General features: G+C 43.5%; 1 protein-coding gene across 5 annotated transcripts in view; it reads right to left on the bottom strand.

Moving 5' to 3' along the window:
• Nucleotides 1–8,448, bottom strand: part of IKZF2 (IKAROS family zinc finger 2) — a 109,672-nt gene extending 101,224 nt beyond the window's left edge. For 3 of the 5 annotated variants that reach the window (XM_082057365.1, XM_082057368.1, XM_082057369.1), the window contains exons 1-3: nucleotides 8,133–8,448; nucleotides 5,358–5,406; nucleotides 4,514–4,618 (exon numbers count right to left, since the gene is read on the bottom strand). In XM_082057365.1, coding sequence (XP_081913491.1) covers nucleotides 4,514–4,618; nucleotides 5,358–5,391 — 139 coding nt within the window. In that variant the 5' untranslated portion in view covers nucleotides 5,392–5,406; nucleotides 8,133–8,448. Of the gene's footprint in view, nucleotides 1–4,513; nucleotides 4,619–5,357; nucleotides 5,407–6,696; nucleotides 6,733–7,172; nucleotides 7,299–7,603; nucleotides 8,017–8,132 lie in introns of those variants that run through there. The other 2 variants (XM_082057366.1, XM_082057367.1) reach the window with 2 other exon arrangements.
• Nucleotides 8,449–23,186: the final 14,738 nt, after the last annotated feature.

The following is a 23,186-nucleotide window of genomic DNA, read 5'->3' as shown; positions in this document are numbered from 1 at the left end:
CCCAGTGCATGTGTCAGGGGAGTGACAGCAGCACAGCATTAACTCAGTTCCCCCCCGCAGCCCAGCCCAGACAGCTTCAACCACCCTCCCTAAAGAAAAGCCTCCTGCAGAGGCCCAGCCTCTACCACCTTATCCTGGTGAAAAAAAACACATCCTGAGCCAAAAAGAATCCCAGCGCAAGGTCCAGCCTCACGTGCCTGGGCAGTAGACTCTGGTGATGGAAGGCTTGCTTGCCGTGTAGCTGAGGCATGAAGCAACCTCTAATTTTATGCTATTTTATTCCAAAAGGCAGACTCCATGGTTACATTTCTTTATCCATACAGATGTGGTGCTGTTACAGCTGCGGTTCTGCGGTTCGTGAAGCTTTCTGCTTGGGGCAACACAACTGTGACAAAACAGAGCTTGTATGACAAGTTAGAGTTGAAAAATAAAAGTAATCAAGAAAGACTTGGGGCTTTGAAGTTACAGGAAAAAAAAAAAAGTGCAACTCATAGCCCACCGCAATCACTGGAAATACAGTGTTAGCTACATTATAATTAGACCTTGCCCAAATTCTCTTAAAATACTGCTGCTTAAATCACTCACACTCAATACTGTTGTCCCAGCAGCTATCTTGTCAGACAGCACAATCGTTCCCCACCACAGAGAAAATGCAACGGCCTCATTATTTTCAGAGTCATTTGACAATGCTTATTTTCTTATTAAATTATTTCTCATAACTTAGTAACACTTTAAGCTACTATAAATACATCTTGAAAGCGTACTACGATTTTAATCACTTTAAAACATCAGATGTTGGGTTTGATGTTTATGATTGTTCTGACTGCATTTTGTTTAAGGGCTCCTTTTGTCGAGGAAAGCAGAGATAAGAAAGTTATTTAGGACACCCACTGTAAAGTTGCTAATTTAAGAGGAAATTTTCTCTGTCAGTGATTGTCAGATGGTAATAGCTGGTGCTATTATTTTCCATATGATACCAGGCAAGTGGTCTTAGACAAGTATCCTTCATCCTGTATAAAGTGGTCATCGAATCAAATAATCAAACAACTGTGCCCCTGCAGTTTCTAAGGAGGACATTCTTTTAAGTCTACTCTAACCTACAGGAAGAAAAAATAATATATATCTCTAATAACTATAGTAAGAACTCAGTGTGGTATTATGAGGAGGTGACTGGGAATTCTTTCTTTCTAAAGCCTCTCTTATAAGGATTCCCCATCAGCCTTTAATTAGCATGCCAGTTCCTATTTGGAAGTTCCTGATCACTTACAGCCCAGTTCAACATTCACCGAAGGCAACAAGGCAGACGGACTTGAACTTGGGGGGTCCATAGGAGGGCTTAGGGCCATGCACAGAACTCTCTAGTACCAACACAAAGTTAATGGAGCAGGACCTTGACATGCAGCTCTGGATGCTAGCCTTTGGATGAGTTTTACTACAAAAGACAGGAAGAAAATCTGGACTTCCAGATTTGGGGCTATGTAAATGTGTCATCTGTACTCAGCAGTTATAGCACTAATTTGTTTTTTGTTCGAGAGAAAAATTCGGATGATGTATCAACCTATTCAGTTTGACTGTTTACATGTATTTAAGATCTTTGCTTACATAAAACTACAATAAAGTATTTTAGAACAGAGCATCTGCCAACATACTTACAGTATGCTGCTAAAGGCTGCTACATACCGTAAGGTATATGTAAGATCATTAGTTAGCTATGACAGGCGATTCACTGTGATTTATCTTTCAGGATCATCTCATTCACAAGGAAAATTGAGTGTCAGCCCCATCCATAACCTATACGTACCATCTAGATACTTGAAAATGATAATAAGTTAAAGGATGCAGTAGACGACTCTACAGAAGAAGCCAAAATATTTAACCCAAAACCTTTTGGAACAGAACCCAAAAACATCAGTTGCCCAGCCAGAACTCTGACTAACATGGATTGCCAGGGGCTAACGAACACAGAAAACTCTTTACCTAGCACGTAATTCTACTGTTGCTGGGAGGGCACTGCTCAGTCATTTTGGTACAGATGCAAGAAATTTGCTTCTTGCAGCTAGTCTGTGTTTGAGCCAGACACAAATTAAGGCTAAATTAAGAGCTGCATTTCAAAACGACTCAATGGAATGCAAGAACAAAGGTTGAAACACAGATCTCTGCCCTGCAGGTGCACATCCTGAGTGCACAGCTAAATAGGGCCATCCTCCTTCTGGGGATGACTGGCAACAAAACCGGGAGTGAAATATTTGGGGTCTGATCCATGTACCATCTTAGGTACCACCTCCTCCATTGGCGAACCCTACCCAGCTGCAAACAACATGCCCTGGGCTTCACTATAATGGCAGCTCAACAGTCAGTCAGTCTCCACCAGAAATTAAACTGTATTGAAATATGAGGCAGACACTTCCTCCGCTTACAAGGATGGATGGTGGATCAACCCACTGGGAACTACCAAATTCATACAAAATTTTGTGAACAGGTATTCCTCCTTACTCTCCCACCTTCACCTCTCCTTTAAAAATAAATAAAAAAAAAATTGAAAAAAAAAAAAAAAGAGCTCATAGGCCCCTGGATTACTGAACCTCTAAAAGGATTTCCTGTGGCCCACAACACAAGTGGAAAACACAGCCTGGCAATTTAGTCTCCATGTACCAGATTCAAGATTTGGCCAAAAACCTTAAATGAGCCAATGTAACAGCTGCCACAAAAGTCCCAAACCTCCAATCAATACATTCCATGTTTAAGACAGAACAAACCACCTGTCTTCAAAACATTCTTATGCCTGCAAAGGCTAAGTAAATTACAACAAATTTAAGAAGCTCAAGTTTTGCTTGGCTTAGGAAACCCAGGCAAAGACCCTAATTTTTTCAACATCAGCACATGCTTAACACAAAGCAGCAGTGATGAAAGCAGTTGAGACACCTGTGAGAGACCAAAAGAAAAAAAAAGAAAAAAAAATATCTAAAAAAATAAGATATTCACCAAGGCTGCAAATACATGTCTTGCAAGCACTAACAAAGCTTAAAAAACATTGAATATGTTAACACAATGAACGGGAAAATATTTGATGTGCTAAAGTATTTCTACATTACTTCATCTTAGAGCTTTTTATTCCCTAATTTGACTCTGGTCTTTAGTCTAGATGATAAAGAAGATTTAAAACAGGGAGCTTTTTTCCCCTCCCAATGAAGGCTTCCCATTAATAAAAAGGAAACAAAGAAAATGAAGAAAGTGAGTAGTAAAACTTTTACAACATAATAAAATATATCAGAATCCCAGTGCAGCCGGATTGGAATTGTCTAAAGATGCTGAATTATGATCAGTTGTCATATAAAGTTCAGTCCAGAGTATTAGCAATCATATTCTCTAGAAACATGTATATAATTGGGAGATCTTCATAATAACCCTCAGTTTTAAAGGCTCATAAAAACTGTGTTTTACTCATAATTTGCAAGAGGAAGGAAGAACTCTTAAAGGAAAGTAACATCTTTCTCGCAGTAAGAAAGACTCTGAAGGCAATACACTCTGTATTTTAAAGCAAGTAACCCTTAAAAGCTCTCTTTTTCCTTCACAGTTTTAAGTGGGTTATTATACAAACATTCCATTTAAAAATATAAATACATATCTATAGTACAACACACTAGAAAGTAAATCAGTATCACATAGACAGAAACTCTCTGAAAGTATATTGGAAACAAAGCATGTTATTATTTTTGAAGACAAGTACAGAGTTACTTTAAAGTAAATATCTTGTTGTAACATTGTAACCAGCAGTAAAAGAAGCTACGGCACTCACACACAGGAAAGATATTGATGAAATCTGTGTAAACTACATTTATCCACTTCCAAAATATAGCACAAAAATAATTATAAAAATATTATGAGCACCTGACACTCTGTGGAGCCTCCCAAATGTCTCTACATTTTGTCAATTTCTCCCTTGACATTCTAAACCAAAATCCTTTCCGTTTGTTAGAGTCAACTACTGAGTGCAATAAACTTCCAACTATCCCAGCTGCTTTCAGACTCGCCAGGGCAAAGCTGAGGTACTGAATAGGATGCTGAAGTTTCTATATGGAACAATAAAGTACAATCTGCCACAAAACCCAGATATTTCAACTTTATACTTTTGCCAGAGTAAAGCCTTTTTGTAAATAAAATGTGTTTGTTTTCAAATTAAGCTACTTCAAGCTGTTTGGGGAAGCACAGTAAGTAATAATAACAACAATTCCCATCTGGATTTCAAAACCACCACATGTCAAACCTACTGTTTTCCTACCTGGAACAGGTAAGGACCAGCTCTCAAATGCCACCTTGGGATAGTTCAGACTAGTAATCCCGTTCATGTTTAGATGAGACACCAGCATGAACAAGAAAGACAGGAAAGAAAAAAAAAAAAAAAAAATCTACCCTGTCCTTCTTTTATTAGCAATGCCTGCAGCAGTGGTTAAGACCCGGTAAGCAAGCCGAGGACCAGACTAACCCACAGGCGCAGGTTTAAGAAGAGACTTACTGCTTGCCATGTGACTGGGGGAGGTATGCTGCCCGTTGGGTGTGCTGGAGGTGAGGTCAATGGCCATGCCGGAGTGCTCCCTTTCGGGCGAAAGCTCATTGTCACCTGCTTTCACAAAACAAGTCCCACGTAAGTTTCCATGCCCATCTTCAGCAGAGCAACACAGCCATTTAAAAGTACAACTTGCTCCCTTCACCCTTCCCCTCCTTTATCAGCAGGGTCTTCCACAGCCTGTAAAAACTGGATTCTCAGTGGCCACAAGCAAACATTTGACTGACTGATTGATTTTAAGAGCCCCCCCCAACCTGCTCCCATCAGTCTTCTCCACACACACCTGTGACAAACCTTGCCCTAGCTGCTTTATCTCAAGAGAAGTTAGGATTACTTTTCCACTTTTACACTGAGAATCCAGGCTGGGCACAAGACTGAAAAACTACTTCACTGTACAGACCTTCCCCTCAAAGCTCCCAGTAAACTGACAGTTAAACAAAGCACTTAAAGAAACTAAGATGTTTCATCCTCATACAGAAAACAGGAGAAATGTAGAGCAAAAGGCACAAAAAGTTTTTTTGCTGTAATTTGAATTTCTGAAAACGAACTCTCTCTCATTTGCAAAGTTCATTCATCCTCAGCAAATGTTTAAATCTAGAGCTACTCAACCATGCACCCATCCCCACACATTTTTCAATCATACACAAAGTTTATGTTTAAATGCTATTTATTCAGCATCATCTCAAAGCAAAGACCATACACAATGAAGGTAAAGTTTCAGGTCTCTGCATTATATAAAAGATAGTGGGAAAAGGAAAACAATTCAGAATAATCAAATGAAATTACTACTTACATGTTATATATCCATCAGCAGCTTCTGCTTCCATAGTCAAAGTGCGGTGCTGTAAGGCAGAAAAGTACACCCTCAAAGACAGCTGTCAGTATCAACCATTAAATGATTACACTTACTTAAAGCCCAAAGTAGTTGCACATTTTGCTGCTGTTGCAACCATTGCCTAAAGAAACACACAAGTGTACTGTGTGTGCTCGTTTGCAAATCACTGAACCCTTCCTGCAAATCATCTGAGAAATTCAGCTGCTACCTGGGCAGGTGGCACTGGGATCACCTTGGTCTGACCATACCCCTGTCTGCCCCTCACCTGCATTTTTACCTGATCTGAGAGTTTTTCCCTGACTTTCCACTTATTTTACTTGATCTGGGATGGTAATGCTTTATCAGTTATCAGCTCTCACAGCCAGAAGATACTTTGAGGAGATGGATACAATTAACAATTGCTCTCTTCACACACACTCCAAGAGACTCCATCCTGATCTAAACAAAATAAAGCCCTCCCGTGTCTCTTCCCCTTCGAGAAAGAGTTATTACAACTCTTTGTCTCACACCACCTTACGTGCACACACACCTGTATACGCACCTGTTCACTCTAACCCTATTTATCTGCCACAGCATGGGGCCAAACGTCACACTTAATAATCCCAGATCATGCATTTTGTGGCGTGAAGCAATCTTAAAGTTTCTGGAAGCACTTTGCTGACACAGAACAAGCTATTACTTTCCAGAAACCCAAGTAACTGTATAGAATGACACCCCCTAGCTATCATTCGATATATATTGAAGGGAAAGAAAAAAAAAAAATAAAAAAGAGAGAGATCAATAATCATAACTATGTTCTTTTAAGTGGAAAACTTAAGAATCTGACATGACCAGAGGAGAATTTTATTTCCTCTCTCCCTCCACGGCCTCTTTTTTGCCTTTAGTTTCAAAACTCTCACTGCACCAGGCAGCTAAATTATTCACAATGAGCCATTTCTGTATTGATCGCCAAGTATATTTAGCCCTGGCTCCTGGAATTTCTCCATTACTTACTGGAAAACAGGCAGCTTCACTTCTTGTCTCCAAAACCACTTCCCTCCCCCTCCCTTAACCCGCTTTCCTTTCCCTCCACCCCCCGCCTTTCCCCCAATAAATAAATACTTTTCTCTGCACTCTTCTTTGGTATAAAGCAGATCAAATTCCCAAGGCATTCAGCACATAACACTTAAATTTCAACCTGCCCAGCTGCTACCAAACTCTCTTCAATTACTGATTTTCACATGACTCTTAAAAACAAATCTCAAAAAAAAAAGTTTTCAAAACAGGTAAGCTGCCTCCTCAAGCCCTTCAAAATTACCTTATCTTCCCCCTAGTCCAGGTAGGCAGGCACACACTGAGAAAAAGAAAGAAACATCAGAAGCAACAGGGAAAGATCATCCCAGCCAATGAAGTGGAAGGAAAGAAAGGGGAGGAAGGGAGGAGGAAGAGAACAGAAGACAAAAAGAAACACAGAAACATCCATAACCGAAATTAAAACACGGTTTGATTTTTATTTTTCATTTCTTCAAGGGAGGAAGCGGGGGAGGAGGAGGAGGAAAAAGAAAAAAGTTTGGTCACAATTTTGAGGCTGGTGATGGCAAATCCCAGCTGCTAAGCCTCCCTCTCCACAACGAATGGAGAGAGAGGGGGAGAGAGAGAGAGAGTTCTGCTCGGGCTGAAGACACAGCAAGATGGGGAAAGTTTAAAAAATATTTTTTTTAACGAAAGGGGGAGAGAGAGAGAGAGAGCGAGAAAGGGAGAGACAGGGGAGAGAAACCCGTCCCCGGCACTTACAGGTGGGGCATGCGGAGCCAGGCAGCCCCGGGGATGAGCCGGCGGGGAAACTCTCTCAAGAATGGCACATACTTTGAAGGAAGATGAAGAACAAAAAAAAAAAAAAAGAGGGGGAGAGAGAGGGAGGGAGGTCAGTCGGTACTAAAGCAATGCGATTAACCAGCGGGGAGAGAGAGAGAGGAGAGAAAGGAAAGATAGAAAAACTTGATCCACCGGTTCCGTACGAATCGGCACGAAAACGGGGGGAGAGGAGGGGATGCGGGGAGGGATGGGGCGAGGGGATGCGGGGAGGGATGGGGCGGGGGGGGCCTGGCAGCCGCAGTCACCCCCCACGCAGGAAGCCCAGGCCAACTTCCCCGGAGTGCTCCTCCGGCCCTGGGCGATACCGGGCTCCGCGCCCCATCCCTGCCTCTCCCCGCCCATACCACAACCTGTCAAAGTCATGGAAGTCCTGTCTCGGTTGTTTTGTGGGTTTTTTTTCATGTTATTTTATTTTCTCCCTTTCCCTTCCACGCACCCCCGCCGCGTCAGGCCGCAGCCCCCCCGGGGGCCCGCAGGTGGCGGCGGGCGCTGAGGGAAATGGCAGTTGGGGCCGGCGCTGAGTAACGGACCGAGCGAGCCCCCCCCCCCCCCGCCACACACGCACACCCGCCGCCCCTCTCCGCCCGCTCGGGATGCATTTGGGGGGCGGTTTTTTTGGGGCTAACAGCAACAAGTCACTGGCGCCCACCGCCGTGCGGGAGATGCCGCGCACGACCGCACTTTAACTCGGGGACCCCTCGGCAGACACACGGACACACGCGCGGCCCCGCCGGCCCCGCACGCCGGCCGGAGCTGTCCTCCCACCGGGGAGAGAGACCGGGTGAGGGAAGGGAAGGGAGGGAGCGGAGGAAAAAAAAAAAAGAAAAGAAAAGAAAATAAAGAAAGAAAGAAATAAAAAGAAGCCAGGCGCAGATTTACCTCAGCCGCGCAGGCAGTGAATCACTTCCATCACCCTTTTGTTTGTGTTTTTATTAGTGTCGGCTCTCTCTGCCTAGTGGAGGTGTGTTTGTGCACGGCAGTTGGCTATGGAAACTAAGGCAGTGGAGCTGTAGCTAAGGGTAATCCTGTTTTTACTTCCTCCATCTTCAGAGAGCAGGGTTAGCCTGGGACAGCTGGTCAAACCCCGAGAAACCGATCCGGCGGCGGCCGCACGCCCGCACTCACACACACACATACACACACACACGGCGACACGGACACGCTCGCGCAGACACGCGCGGCCGCCGGTCACCCCCCCCACACCCCCACGCGCGCACGGGGGCGCGCAGCCCCGCGGGCGCGCGCGCCGCCCCAGCCGCCCCGCGGCACCTCGCCCAAGCGCGCGCGCGGCGGGAGCGGGAAGGAGCGCGGAGTGTGTGTGGGGGGGCGGTTGGAGAACGGAGGAAGGAGCGGAGCGGGGGGGCGCGGGGGGCGGGTGCCCGCGCCGGCAGGGCCGCTCCGCACGCTCAGGGCCGCTCAGCACGCTCGGCAATCGATTAGAGGACAAGTGCCGCCGCCGTGTGCGCCCCGCGCCTCACGCGGACGGACACACGCGCGCGCGCCGCCCCCGCAGGGCAGCGCCGCGGGCCCGGCACCCCCACCCCGGGCCGCCCCGCACCGCCGTGTCCCCCCCGGCGTTCCCCGCCTCTCGGGAGCCGCAGCCGCTGGGCCGCCGCTGGGCGGGTGAAGTTGCTGGCGGAGTCATGATTCAGCACTTCTATTTATAACCGGCGGGCGGCCGCGGGTGCTCAGCGCCCGCCCGCCACGGGCCGCGGCCCGACCCGCCGCTGCGCCCGCCCGGGTTGGCTGCGCCCCGGGGGGGCAGCCGGAGGGGAAGGGGTCACAGCTGCCGTGCTGGTTATCGCACCGGGCATTCGAAGTAAACATGAGGTTATTTCATTTTTTTAAGAGAGAGGAAGCCCGGTTAAAATAAAATCCTTTGCAGGCTGTTTTTTCCCATCTCCCGAGAAGCCGGTGCGATGGGGAGAGGGGAAGACCCAGTGTTATTCTCCCGAGGAAAACCCTGGCGCCTCTCACAGCCGAGGCTGAAGTGACACTGCGGGCTGCCGTGGTCCCATCCCAGGGCGTGGCCCAAATCCAGCACAGACACCTGGCACAAGCCCCGCATCTTCAGTGCTGAGGGTGAGCGCCTGATGTGCTTTCTCGCAGGAGCTTTCCCCTGCCTTCAACAGGTCGTAGATCAGGTGCAACAGCATCATCCTTTTTCCTTTGAGCATCTCTACATTGAGGCTGAACGGCTGGGCGCTGGTGACCATGGTGATGCCATCATTAGGCACCAGAGTTAACAGTCCATTAAGAAGCTCTGGTTGTGTATGCCATGCGTTATATACACAGATATTATTAAGTTGCAAAGTTAAGCGCACAAGTATGAGGAAGCATCAGAATTCAGCTTGCCCACGCACACTTGAGCCTTTTCACCCAACAGAGCAGCCGACAGGAATAATGGAGTTATCCTTTATTGCAACTGGTCCCAACCACACACATCTTTTGCCAGTGCATTTCATACATGTGCTGGTGAGGGTACCTTCATCTCTACTAACCAATGTTCTTTGTGTATTGAGCCTGCAAAGGCTCTAGATACCTGTAAGTTTTTCTTTCAAGCAAAATCTTTAACTACAGCCTTAACTCTTGCTCCATCTACACGAGCATAACAGTTGTTAGAGGCAGTAAAATCCAGATTTTATTAGTTCAGCCACTTCACATGAAATGACATTCTGCTTTGTTGGGGCAGAGCTGCCCTATCCTGAGAGAGGCAGACAAACTCCACTTTTAAAAGTACACTAAATTTTTCAGCTAGCCAAAGACACTGAAGTTAATAGACAGCTCTCTCCTCAGCACTACAAATTTTAGCCAATTAGTCATTACACCACATCTGTGAAGTGGGTTGATTTAACTCTTCTCATTTTGCATAGGAAGGAGGCAGGAAGGTTAGGGGACTGGCCCAAGGCCACAAAGAGCACTCAGAGCTGAGCCTAGAAAGCAAGACTTCTTGTTTCCCACGCCTACGTTTCAACAACTAGACTTGGCTTGCCTACATCAGAAAATAGACTGGCACAGCTATAGCTGTGTAATTATACCATAACAGTTTATGCCGGAATAACGCTCTTTGCGGACATTCTCCTCCAGATGGAAAGTGTCTTCCCAAAAGCTGTCCAAATGAATTCACTCAACAGTACACACTTTGGGATTTTTTTTCTTGCTTTTTTTTCCCCTTTTCCTCTTTGCATTTTGAGGGGTCAGAATTCCCAAGATGTGGGTGTCAGCAACATTTTGAAGCCTTTGATCACTTTTACAGGCCATTGGAAAGCAAGGACAAATGCAAAACATGTCACTGAAATGCTACAAGTCTTGTCAAGATTTTTATGGTGCTTTTCATCAAAATGTTGAAATCTGAAAGCTTCCAGCTGGCTCTCCTTACAGGTAATAATTTAATAGCTAACAGCTTTTCTCTCAAAGCTGATAGAACCTGCTTGAGCTGTGGAAGCTGATGGGAAAAGCCAGACCCATCCTCTACATTAATTATTTCTGATTTTTTAATCCTGCTGCTCCATAAACCTGCAAAACCAAATGAAGCTGTGAAAACAAGGAAGAGTGACCAAAGGAAGAGGGACAGGGAATGAAGTGAAAGGGTTTGCCTTTAAAAATAGTCTTGTTAACTCCAAGGACTGCGGAGATGAGCACATCTTCACTACAGCAACACGGGGGTGAATCACTGGTTTCAATGCAAAACTCAGCTTGGGGGCTGCAGCAAGAGCTCCACCGTGATTAACATCAACCACATGCCTGCCCCCAAATGATGTTTGGCAGAGCAGCTGCGATGATCTTGAGGACCAAGTGATGGTTTGGGGATAAGTAGCCCAGGGTTCACATCCAGCCATGGCCAGAAGCCCTCCATGCCATTTCAGCCAAGTCATTATTTCTCCATGTTTCAATTCTCCATTTCTAAAATGAAGTGATTAATGCAATGAGAGATTTTCTTGTGCTGAACAATGCCTCAGGAGCGAATCTCAGCTTTGTCATGGACATCTGCCACATTATAGAGGTCACTTCAGCACACCTTTGAAAGAGCCATCTCTGGAGCTCCAGTGAGCAGACTCTTTCCCTTCCCTTTCCATTGATGAGACCTAAGCAGCCTTCACGCTGCCCTGCCTGCCCTGGGACACTGTCCTGCCCCACAAGCCCAGTTGCCCCAGAGACCACAGGCTGTGCCAACAGCCACCTGCTGTTGACACCCGTGATGTCCCTCCAGGCATTTGCTCTGTCTCCATGGGCCTCAGTTCTCCTCCTGTGTGCTGGAGATCATAGAACTCCCCATCTCACAGGGACCCTGGGAGGAGAATTTAATTCCTCATGGCTCCTCAGTAACATGCTTTGATAGGTCAGTGAGGGGCTCAGCCTGTTCTTAGTGAAATTTAACCCCTATATATGTGTGCATATGAACATGCACGTGAGAATTATTATACAAAACAACCATAGGGCTTTTTAATATAAATTCTGATTTAAATTATCTAATTATATCTATATATATTTATATGCCTGTGTAAGGTCAAGGTATTCTAGCAGTTCACTCCCAAGGAGCTTGTATTAGGTATTCACATAAACAGTAGCTCATCACAGCATAAGCTCCAGATTTATTTATTCTTAGCAAATTAAAAAAGACACATCTGACACACTGTTGCCTTGGACAGCCGTGAGCACCACAGAGCAGCAGACCCCTGCATCAGCTTTCTTGCCTCTAGACTGAACCCTCTCTTCTCTACTCGCAGAAGGGGCACTTTGAAGACAAACTGGATCAAATCCCAACATACTTTGAAGAGGACAAACGTAGACCTTTCTTTACTTAACTGTGCGTTGGGCAATCTAAAAACCATATAAGCACTAATCTATTCATTATTCCATCTCCTCCTCTTTACCACAATAAAGCACTGTTTTATGCTTATATGCATCAATGAAGAGACCTATAAAGAAAATAATGAACATCCTTGAATATCTTCAGAGCATACCCTGTTAATTTTAAAAGGGACACAACATACTGTACCCCTTGTATTTCACCAGGATAAAAGCCTATAGATTAATTCCTGTTAAAACAGTTGGTATTTTCAGGACATGCAGATGTAATTTATGGAGAGGCACAATACTCATAATAGCTCAAAGGCCACAGAAACTGTAGATCTGTGTCTGTTACTGTAGTTGTACAGGCATTCATTGTACAGAGAGCAGTTGAAAAGGCAGAGTATGTAATCTGAATACTAAATTTGTGAATAGTTTCTCACTTGGGCTGGTTAGGCTTTTCAAGAGCAGCGGATGCTTTGTGGGGGACTTTGTAAAAACATTCTGCTAATATATCACATGGTTGCTGTGTTTTCTTCTCTTATCTTTACTATGAGCTTTATTCATGAAGACACAATATTTGATTCTTAAAGAGGCACCAAATCCTGCTCTGTACTTTCCACCTGAATTGAGTGCACTCCGTGTGAGACAATTTTCACAACAAATACTTCTTCCTTCTTCTATGAAGTGAACTTTAGGTGTATATAACCCCTAAAGTATGCAAGCAACGAAGATCCTTTCCCTCACCCCAATGTGTTCCAATAACTATATCCAAGTTACTTGGAAAATAGTATTATATTTTCTGGTTTATTATCAATAATAAAAGTGTACAGGTTTTCTCTTTTATTATGGAGATATAAATGTATATGGATACATCACTTATGAGGAAGAGAAATTCTAAAGTGTTCTAACAAAATTTAATTATGACACAAGCTACTAACAGAGAAGCCTTGAGCCTGGGATCATTTTTATTCTTTGCTTGTACAGCACCTAGCACAGTGAGGATTTATGCATGACCTAGCTTCCCACTTAGTACTTGAACAAAAAATAAGAATTAACTCTTGCTGTGCTTATGGCCGGAAACCACAATAAGAACATGAATTGCATACATCCAATACCAAACAACGAAAACCACAGAATTAGGAAGTTCATGAAGCAGCAGATACAAAAGTGTGCTGGATCTATTTAAATTACTGGAGCTGCTGGAGACATTTAGGTAGAGAGACAGTTGTTACTTGAGCTGAAATTTGGCAAAATTATAGGTGTCAATTATGCTGAGTGTTGCAAAGTACCAGGGAACTGGTATTCAATGACAAACGACCAGGCTCAGGGCTTTGCACCAGTTTGGTGGGAATGGAGTTTGTCCATTTCTCTATAACAGAATTAACATGAAGGCTTGAATCTCAAAAGGTCAAAAGTTGCCACTTGTGTTTGAAGGGGCTTCTACAATACAGAAGACTTCTACCAAACTAGGCTGCAAACATTGTGGGAGCAGGTCTTGTAAGGCTTCTGACACCTTCCAGGTTCAACCTCATATATTACAGCTGTATTCATAGTTCTCACCCTTGGTGAAACATAGAATAGATAAGGCCACCCTGTGCCTACATTTCTGAACTTGAAAAGAGTTTGCAGCACAGCTCTCTGAAGTTTGGTAAAGAACAGAGGAATGAGGACATTTTCTCTTTGAATCCAACCTACCTGTAAGTGCACAGCAGCAGCCAGTGGCTTCCTGGGGGCCAGAAGCCACAGGGGTGCCCCAGGCCAGCCCAGCAGGAACTTCACCAGCCAAGGTCCACCCCACAGCCCTCAGCCAGGGAGTGGGGCAGGCCAGAGATGGTGGCCAGGTCTAACGAAGAGCCCTGATCTTCAGGCAAGTTTGCAGCAATGAGGCAAGTCTGAGGTCAAGGCAAGAAGTCAATCTGCAAGTCAAGATCAGAAAAGTCCTTGGCTAAGTAGGGGCACAACTATGGCCAAGAAAAAGATGAGTACCCCAAAACCACCACCCAAACAAAGAGCAAAGCATGAGGCTGAGCTTAAATGGGCTCCTGGCCCAATAGCAGGAGTTTTGGTGGAGACCCCAGCTGAGGCTGATGAGGGTCCTCACACTGCCAACCAACCCAGCTTCAACTCTGACCAGCTCTGTGTAGGAGTTTTCAAACAAGGGAACAAACAACTGACCTTATCATGAAGTCAGATAGTCTATTTGACTGTGCAGGCTCTGGCTTAGCAGGAGCTGCTTGGCATCCCCTCCTCCTTTGCTGAAGAGTGATGCTGTTCAGGAGGGGAGTAACTGGTATGTTTTAAGCTCAGGTCTCACCTTCCCTTGCAGGAGCTTGCCGATCTCCCTAGAAGTTACACAGGCTGTTTTCCCTGATTCTACCTGGGTGGTTGTGTCATTTCCCTCAGGGTGCCAGGACCTCTCTTCAAAACACCTGAAGGATGTCCTGTTTATTCATTTCACTCCTCACTTGCCACTTTTCCAAAAGCAACACCGCCTCTGTTTGCCACACATCGCTACAAAAAAGTCAGCACAGATTTACTGGCATGTACTTTACCATTATTAGTCCTTGTCCCTCTTCCTTCACTGCTTTTCCAGCATCATGCTAGTGTCTGTAGGGAGATGGGGAGAGGCAGTGGTCAGGGATTAAACCGCAAAACCACCTTTCAGCCTGACAGCAGCTCCTGCCGGTGTGGGGCTCTGTAACATGGCCTGAACCAGGGGACAGGCACGGTGGTCCCAGGCCAGGGATTAGTCCCCTCTGTGGTACAATGCGTGGTCTTGGGGTGAACAGTTCAGTGTGAACTACCATCTCTGCAGTGAGCACTGGGGGTGAAAAGCTGCCATCCGAACCAGTCTTCTGATCATTGCAGAAACAGCATGTCGTCAGAGTCTCATGAGTAATGAAGTCAGAATGTAAAATTGTCAGAGAAAACAAAAACGCCCAGCCCTCCACCTCCAGAAATGGCACAGCTGAGCCACAGGCTGACACTCAATCTCAGAGGTGAAGGACAGCCTGGAGACTAAGCCTGAGTCTGGATTGTGGATGACTGGCTTTCAGTGCCTTGCTTTGGAGGGAGACATTCATTTCTCCCTCCATTCACACAGGATATTCTGCCATAGGAACCTTGTTTAGCCTCCTATTCCTCAGCTGCTTCCGGAGTGCATTGAAACAGCTGATGTGTCCAGATTGCAACTCAAAGCACCAAAATTAGACTCTGGCTTGTAGTCCCTCTCTGGTAGAACATTTCTTTTTCTGGTGACTATATAGAGAAGCTGGAGATATCAGCTGGCTAAATCAGTTACTTACAGTTGGCGAATATACTCATTTATACTTCTGTGCTTCACCTAGAAAATAAAGCTGATAGTATTTCTTCTCCTTTGCCACGTGAGTGAAGAATGAGGAACACCTCAGCAAGAGGGGCAGGGGCTTAGGTAGGGTTGTGACGGAGGCCGTGTGAGAGTGCAAGAGAGAGACATTTGAAAAACTGGGGAGATTGTGTGCCTCTCTTGTGCCCACAAGCAAAGTGTTGTCATCAAGTGTCCTCGTGTTTGACTGAAAATACGGTCACTTTAACTGGCCACATAATCAGTTTTGAAGTGGAGCCAGGTTAACTTTGATTAACCACAAGCAACAATTCAGATCATAAAAATAAAACATAAGCATCTTTTTACGCAGCTGTGAATGTTACATGAATTGTTTGACCACAGCCTTTAAAAGCTGCATGTTAATTTTTACTGTGAAGCATTCCTCTGCCTCGCTCCAGCAGCAGAGCTGATGAAGTGCTCCATGGCCTTTTTTTTAGGAGACTGATTTTGTCTGGTGGTAGCGGATTTCTTAATTTTTTAGAGTTGTTTTTATTATTCTTATTTTACTCCAGGAAAAGAATATTTCTCTACATTACCCACACATAACTGTGCAAGCAAAGGAAATATAACTTCATTCCTGTGGTTTGAAATTGCCTCCTTTTTCTTGTTTATTTTTTTTTGTTTTTAAGAGGGAGGTGTTTCCATTTCTTAGTTCTTCTTTGGGGATTTGAATCAATGAGGACATCATTCAATTTCTATGTTAAAAAGACAATCTTTTACTCCCGGCTACTGCCAATACACTGCCATTTTTATTGTGAACTGGAAGAAAAAATGTTACTTTCTGCTTATTAGCAACAATTAAGATTTTGGGTGATAGAACAATAGCTAAAGAAGACGTCATTTTATCAAGTATCTTTTCTTCCCTACACAGGCTTCAGTTTGTGCCGCTATTATCAACAAAAAATCTACTATTGACTTCAGCTGGAAAGAGCCCATGTAAAATCTACAAAAGTGAAAAATAAAGATTCAAATTTTATAGCATTATGAATGAGGACATAAATAGAAAAACCTTTGCAGATATGACCATCATCTTTGTCTTAAAAATTCCTCTCTGAATTGCTTTTGCTGGTTTATTGCATCTGTACACTGCTGAAGAGTGTTCTTCTCATAACAAAACTTTGCTCATGCAAAACACTCACAGAGTTTATTATGAAGCCCCATAGCAGTCCAAGGTCTCAGCTTACTCAGTGCATTAGAAAGGCAAATGGTTTTCATAGTGGCTTGCTGCTGGTTTGGGTTTGTTGGGATGGTTTTTAATTCAACAAGGGTATAATTTTACATTCAGCTCTGAAGTTTGGTTAAAAATAGCTGTTGAAAATGATCCTTAAAACGTGAAGATGTTTTCCGTGGAAACTGTATCCAAAGTAGCTACAGGTCTTTAGCATTGACTTGATCCTAAAGTTGATTACCACGCTATATTGAGTTGTCTTAATTGCCTGGCAACAAAATCATGACCCTCCAGTGATGTTATCCTAGATGGCTCATGGAAGACTTTTGCACATTTGCACATATGACCCTTTGAAATTAGGTGTTTATCTGGCTGTAGATGGTGGCTGCTTCTTTTGTAAGACAAAAGAGCTCTGTTGAAAACCCTCACTTAGTTGTCATCTCCCTAAAATCAGAGACACTGAAAGAGGAAAAACTAAGATGACAACTTCTGTAAGAATCACTATCTGTGACTGCTCTTAAAGCAGACAGAGCTGTGAAAAAAACAGAATGCCAAACCGTGGGGCTGACCCCGAACTTCTCAATGGGAATGCTTTTTCCCACTGCCTCCTTTAAGAGGCAGTTTCTTACTTTAGATAAGGGAACCTCCATCAGCTGCTTCATAGAGCAAAACTGACACCCACTGGCCACCCCCAGTACTTGAAACACTATGAGCTATTGAGCAACCAGAGCAGGAGCGACAGAGGTGGAACAACCTTCTAGCTCGTCTCAGCTCTTCTTCCTTACAGCACATGGCCTCGACCTTGGCAGTGGGAGCCCCAAACTCCCCACTGCCATGGAGTGGGAGGATGCATGATGTGATGCTCAGGCTCCCCTTCGCTCCTTAGGGAACTGGTCGCATAAACTCCTTTTTACAAGAAAAACGACAGGGCTCCTATCCCTTTCTGTAGGAAGATGAACCAGCTTTACTGACCATTTTTTCCCCTGAAATTGAAGAAAGCATTTCATTTGACCAATCTCAGGCTTGCTGCGCCCATGGTCCACCACACTCCCCTGCATCAGGTATTTGCAAGCAGCCATCCATGCTCTGGTTGCCCCTCAGCCAGACTTATTCAGTTCTGCTCCAGCAGAAATCCATTTCTTCTGCGTCCCACGTGTCTTTGCGGTATCCTTGTTCCTCATCACGCTGTCACCTCTGATTGCTGCAGCTTTATTATCAAGGCTCCCAAAGATAATGTTTCCTACCAAGTACTGTCACCTGTGTGTCGTGCAAAGAAGTGTCCCTTTCTGACACTCTGTCACAGCATAGGCCAGAATTACACTGGCATTTATACATTTATTTTTCAATCACATTGCATGCTCATGTCTGATTTGCTATCTGCTTTGGCACTTCCAACACAATTGCCTTATAAGTAGCTCCTTCCTTCCAAATATCTTTGGCTTAGATTATATTTATCTCCTCATGGAGAACTTCAATCTTCCCTGAGATTCAATCTAATTCTGTTATTTCCTCCACATGTCATGTATCATCCTGTTCTACTCTCTGGTATTTTTCCTTGCTCCCGTCTGGTCTTTGAAACTCTTCTCCACTCTCTTGTATGTTACTGATTTCATATAGTACATTATATTCTACATGGAAGATGTCACTTTGCTGAAGGGTACCTTATCATATTTTATGTAACCAGCATGCCCTTTTATGCCTGTGTGATCAGTTTGTACTTTAGGTGTTTTAAACATCCCGGTAGTACATTATTCAAAATTTAAAGCATGGTATCTCTAAAGCACCGTCCTATTTCTTATCACAGTTTCCAGGCAGTGTAGAGTAACTTACATCATTAAATGGGGAAGAATTTTTTTTTAACACTGAGCAGCTTCATCCACACACACTTTCCCTGCCTGTGCCACTGCCTGGGTTGGCTCAGCTCAAGAGAACAAGGAAACCGGGGTAAACTCTGCTCCCCCTTTCTGAACACTCATACATTCATATTCACAAGGGTTTTCAAGAATAGGCAAGCTACTCTAATATTTTAAATAAGTGTTTTTTGGAGACATGCAACAGAAATTTAATTCTGACTTCATTTTACAGTTCTTCTTTTTGCTTTTAACTTCTCCGTGTGAGAAAAAGATCACCATGCATTGCTTTAGATGAACTTGATGAAATTAGAAGATTATTTGTTGATGTTCAATAACTGGTTAAAAAGTTGAAGGCAACATGTGACAGGAGCCTCTCTAAGATGAATAGAGGCCATAGTATTGCTCTCTATTTCCCTAATGCTATTTATATCCACTTGAGCCTCAACAAATTCCTCACGCCCACGGCCTGACTTTAGGACAGGCTGTATCCCAGGCTGGGGGGGAGAATCTGTCAATGCTGTCAGTGGGAACTGGCCAAAAATTTTAGGGACACTCATTGCCACATACCCAGCATCAATATCACAAGTGAGGAAGATCCCATCTTGACTTCCCAAGTCCGGGGTCGACAGCTTCATCAGAGTTATTACAGAAAGTGCCAAGCGGGAAGCTCTCCATCGCAGTAAAAATATTCTTTATAGCATTTCACTTTGGTTTCTTGTCCTGCCTGAAGTTCAGTTTCTCCAAAACTATGTTGCACAGCCTCATGGCCAGAGGATGAGGTGGCTACTTGGAGAATATGGAGCATGTTCATCCCCAGATGTCACCATCTCCCAGAGGTGGTGGCCACTGGTAGGACAGAGGGGACACCCTGTGGCCTCACTGGGGGGAGCTGGGCTCCCTGAGCCCTCTCTACAGAGAGGCGGTCATGGTCAACACTGGAGTGAAGCAGCAGATGCCTCTTCCCAACTTTCTTTCTGCAGTGATAACATTATTAAAATAATACTAAGCTGCAATATACATGGCTGATGGCTACATATCATTTATTGATTTTCATTGCTTAAAGCTTAGCCATCATTTCAGGCATACAAAAATCCATTACATCAGAATGATTTGTCAGTAAATTGCTTTTTGTGTTAAAAAGGGGAAGAAAAAAAGATGTTCAATAAAGAGCCCTGGAATTTTCAGGCTATGCCTTAGGTAACCATAGGGTTGTGAGGATATGGGTAAGTCCCCATCTCTATTCACACCCACACAAATGATATGCTTTCTCTGCTGGCTCCCATTTGAATATTCTTATTCAGACTAGATTTGTCTTAACATAGTGAGATTCCTGGGGGAGAGAATTGTTTATATAGATGAACCTTGCATTGTTTAGCTTTCAAATTTCATTTTTCAAAGCTATTTCTGAAAAAAGGACCCACCCCATCGCCCTCCTGAGTATTTGCTTATTCAAGGTCTGCAAAGAGGGATAATTTGCTCCAGCTCTCACCACGGAGGCACAAGAAGAGGTTGACAAATTTGAACACCAAGTCCCTGAACTCTCCCTGTGATTAGGGCATCGTTCTGAAACCCCAGACCTGTTTGGATGTGAGTTATAGTGGGGTGTCTCTGCTTTGCAAATTCCCAAGTCCATATTAAGTGTATGTACAATCCTTATCTTATTAATATTTTGCTGTTTAAAACTAGACATCACATCCACTCTTCTGCATCCTATTGAGACCTCTTCACTGTGCCATAAACTGTGAGCTTAGTATCTTACTACCCGTATTTCCATCTGCTCACATTAACACCAAATGGTGTATCTGCAGCAATGGAAGCAACAGTCTTCTCTACATAGCAACAAATGATTTGAGGACACTTCTGAAAAGCACATGGGAGCCCTTTGCAAACGGACACTGACACACTCAAAGGTTTGGATGCTGAGAAGCCCCTCAGAGAGAGATGATGTGGAGACCATTCACAGTCATCTATGGATATATTTCACTGGGATAAAAAGGTACCCAGCAAGTTTGTGCTGCTGGGAAAAGACTAATCACATACCCCATACATTACCATGCATTTATATATGTTTACTTGTTGGCTGATGGTTCGGTATAAAATGAGAAGAACTTCAAGACACTGAAACCCTGAAAAAGGTGAAGGGCCAACATCCCTTCTGACATCCCATACCTCATTGAGATGCATCAACATCTATACAGAGATCCAGACATCCAGCCTAGATGTGCAATCCAGACAATTTCTAGAAGTGACATGAATTCAGGGAGAAAAATCTCAAGAGCCAGCTGTAACTGTGTTTTCAATGCAAACTTGTTTACAGACTCATAACCAGCATTTCCGTGATTTTACCAGCTATGTTTCTGTCATGAGACAACTGCTTGTTTTTTACTTCGATAAGACAGAACTGCAAATGTGGTTGGTTTTTGTTTGGTTGTTTTTGTTGTTGTTTTGAGGTTTTTTTCTGTGGTCTTTCAGCCTTCCTTTCAGCTGTGTGAAACATACAGACTTTTGCCTTTGAATATTCAGGTTTAAGTCTCAATCCAACAAAGCACTTAAACCAATATCTTCATTTGAAGTTAGCCTTTTTTTTTTTCTCTCTCTCATTATGAGATTGAATTAGATGAGCTTCAAAGGTGTCCCTTCCAACATAAATTACACCCCCCCCCAGACACCAATAGTAACAGTACTTAGTATTTTCTGTAAGAGTCTCTCATGGCCATCACAGAACAAAATAGCTCAAAGATGTTATAATCTGCATATACAAAAAGCAAGGGCAGAGAAACAAAGGGCAACATCATGTGCACAAAAAGAATTGGTTTCCAGTGGTGTAATATTTTTTTGCAGAATAATGGATATCAGGGAGAGATTTCAAGGAAAATTCTGCAGTTATCCCAACTTTTTCCCTTCATGCATAGTTTAAAACCATAGCAAATTTCCAGCCTTTCATTGACTCTTCTGGTTTGGGCTTTTTAATATTATTTTTAAAGTATATGAAAAATAAATAGACTGATCATAGAGTTTTCTGGAATTGTGGCTTGCTTTCTACCTTTTCATAAGTAATGGAAATACACAGCCGAGGCATAGTAAGCGTGTGTCTGTACTATTTATTGCTTTCCTCTGGGGAGCCATTTATCTTACAACTACTACAGTTTACTTTCAGAAACATGTCTGATTGTAACACTTGCAAATGCATGTTTCCAGAGTTGGCTCTGATAATTTATGCACTCACGCTTCCACATCACAAGTTATTTTTAAAATTTCCCTTTTCACAACGATGTTCCCCGCTTTCACTAAAACAAAGGGGTGTGGGGAGGGGGAAAGCCCACCTCTGATATTCCTAAAGGGAAACCTGTGTAGATAAAGAATAAAACTTCCATCACATTTGTTCTTTTGGGCTACAACCTACATCATACATAACAAGATCAAAAAAAATAGGGAAAAGGTAGAATTTAGTACAAATTACTATAAACTTGTCAATATCATTAGTTCAGAATAGGAAATAAAATAACCTATGCAAATTCATTGTGTAATACCTGGAGACCCATCCCTTACAATTTAGCTGAACACACAGGAGAATGTGCAGTTTGGTGGAACATTTTCAATCAAAAACCCAAACTGTTTTTGTTTTGGTTTTCAGTTTTGTTTTCTGCCAAACTTGAAAAGAAGTCCACTTCAATTTTAAGTTTTCTACTGTTGAACAGATATTTCTGGATTTGGGGTCTTCAGCTTTCTTAAGGAAAAAAACAGCATGCTGAATGGAAATGATTTTATGTGTTGTGTTTTTTTTTAGTTAAAATTAAAATTTTCTGTTAAAAAAAGATAGAAAGTTTTCCAGCTTGATTAAGCTTTATTCTTGTGTTTAGTCCATAGCTGCAGGCAAGGCAACAGACCGAAAACAGGAAAGAAACAAGGAGAAGCCCCCAGCAAACCTTCAGTGAAAGGAAAACCACACTGAGAATAATTAAGGAATAATACTATTTGCCTGATTCTCATCAAGTGCCTTGTTCAGAGTTAACAGGCCCCAATATACAATGACTTCTTCCCACCAAATTTGAGAAATGAAACCAAGGCCACAGTCACAAATATCAGGGTGTTCCAGATTTCCAGATCATTTTTTCTGTGTATTTTAACACAGCCCCCCCTGCCCGCCCTAACTGAGGTTAACATTGCTGAGCATGAGCAGTTCCCAACAAACAGCCCTTACAAAAATGGAATTATAGTATTTCTGGCCATTTTTATGCTTACCAGTAAGAAAACCAAAGCGTTATCTAATCTTTTACCCCTACCTACGCCTATTTGGTTTAGGGCACTATAAGCTCATTTTGGCATGACAAAGGCCATGCTATCATATTTTGATAACAGGCCAGGTTATCAACCTTTGTTTAATATCAGCCACTTCTCAGCGAGGGAATACACCTTATCATTCACAGTAGGCTGGCTACCTAGAATTAATGACAGATATTTTTAGGCTTCCGTTTGTGAAGGATTGAGATGATAAAACATGTCACTGCAGAAGCTGCCTCGAAGTTACACACATTTGCAGGGAATCTCTTTGAACGTCCCTTCCAGAGCAAAACATGCTCCTGATCTTTCCAATAACACAGTTCCCAGTGCTCTCCAGATCCATCTGTGTGGGACATTATCAATCCCCCATCCTTCCTGAGCTCTTTGCCATCCTCACAAGGGTGCCCAGATAAAACCCCTGCACAAGAGGACAGCAGCGTCATGAGCATCTCTTCCAAAACCAGAATCAGGGA

This window comes from Streptopelia decaocto (genome assembly GCF_964273445.1).
Source record: "Streptopelia decaocto genome assembly, chromosome: 6".
NCBI classification, from domain to species: domain Eukaryota; kingdom Metazoa; phylum Chordata; class Aves; order Columbiformes; family Columbidae; genus Streptopelia; species Streptopelia decaocto.
Note: the sequence above shows the minus strand (reverse complement) of the source record. Positions and strands in the feature narration are given on the sequence as shown.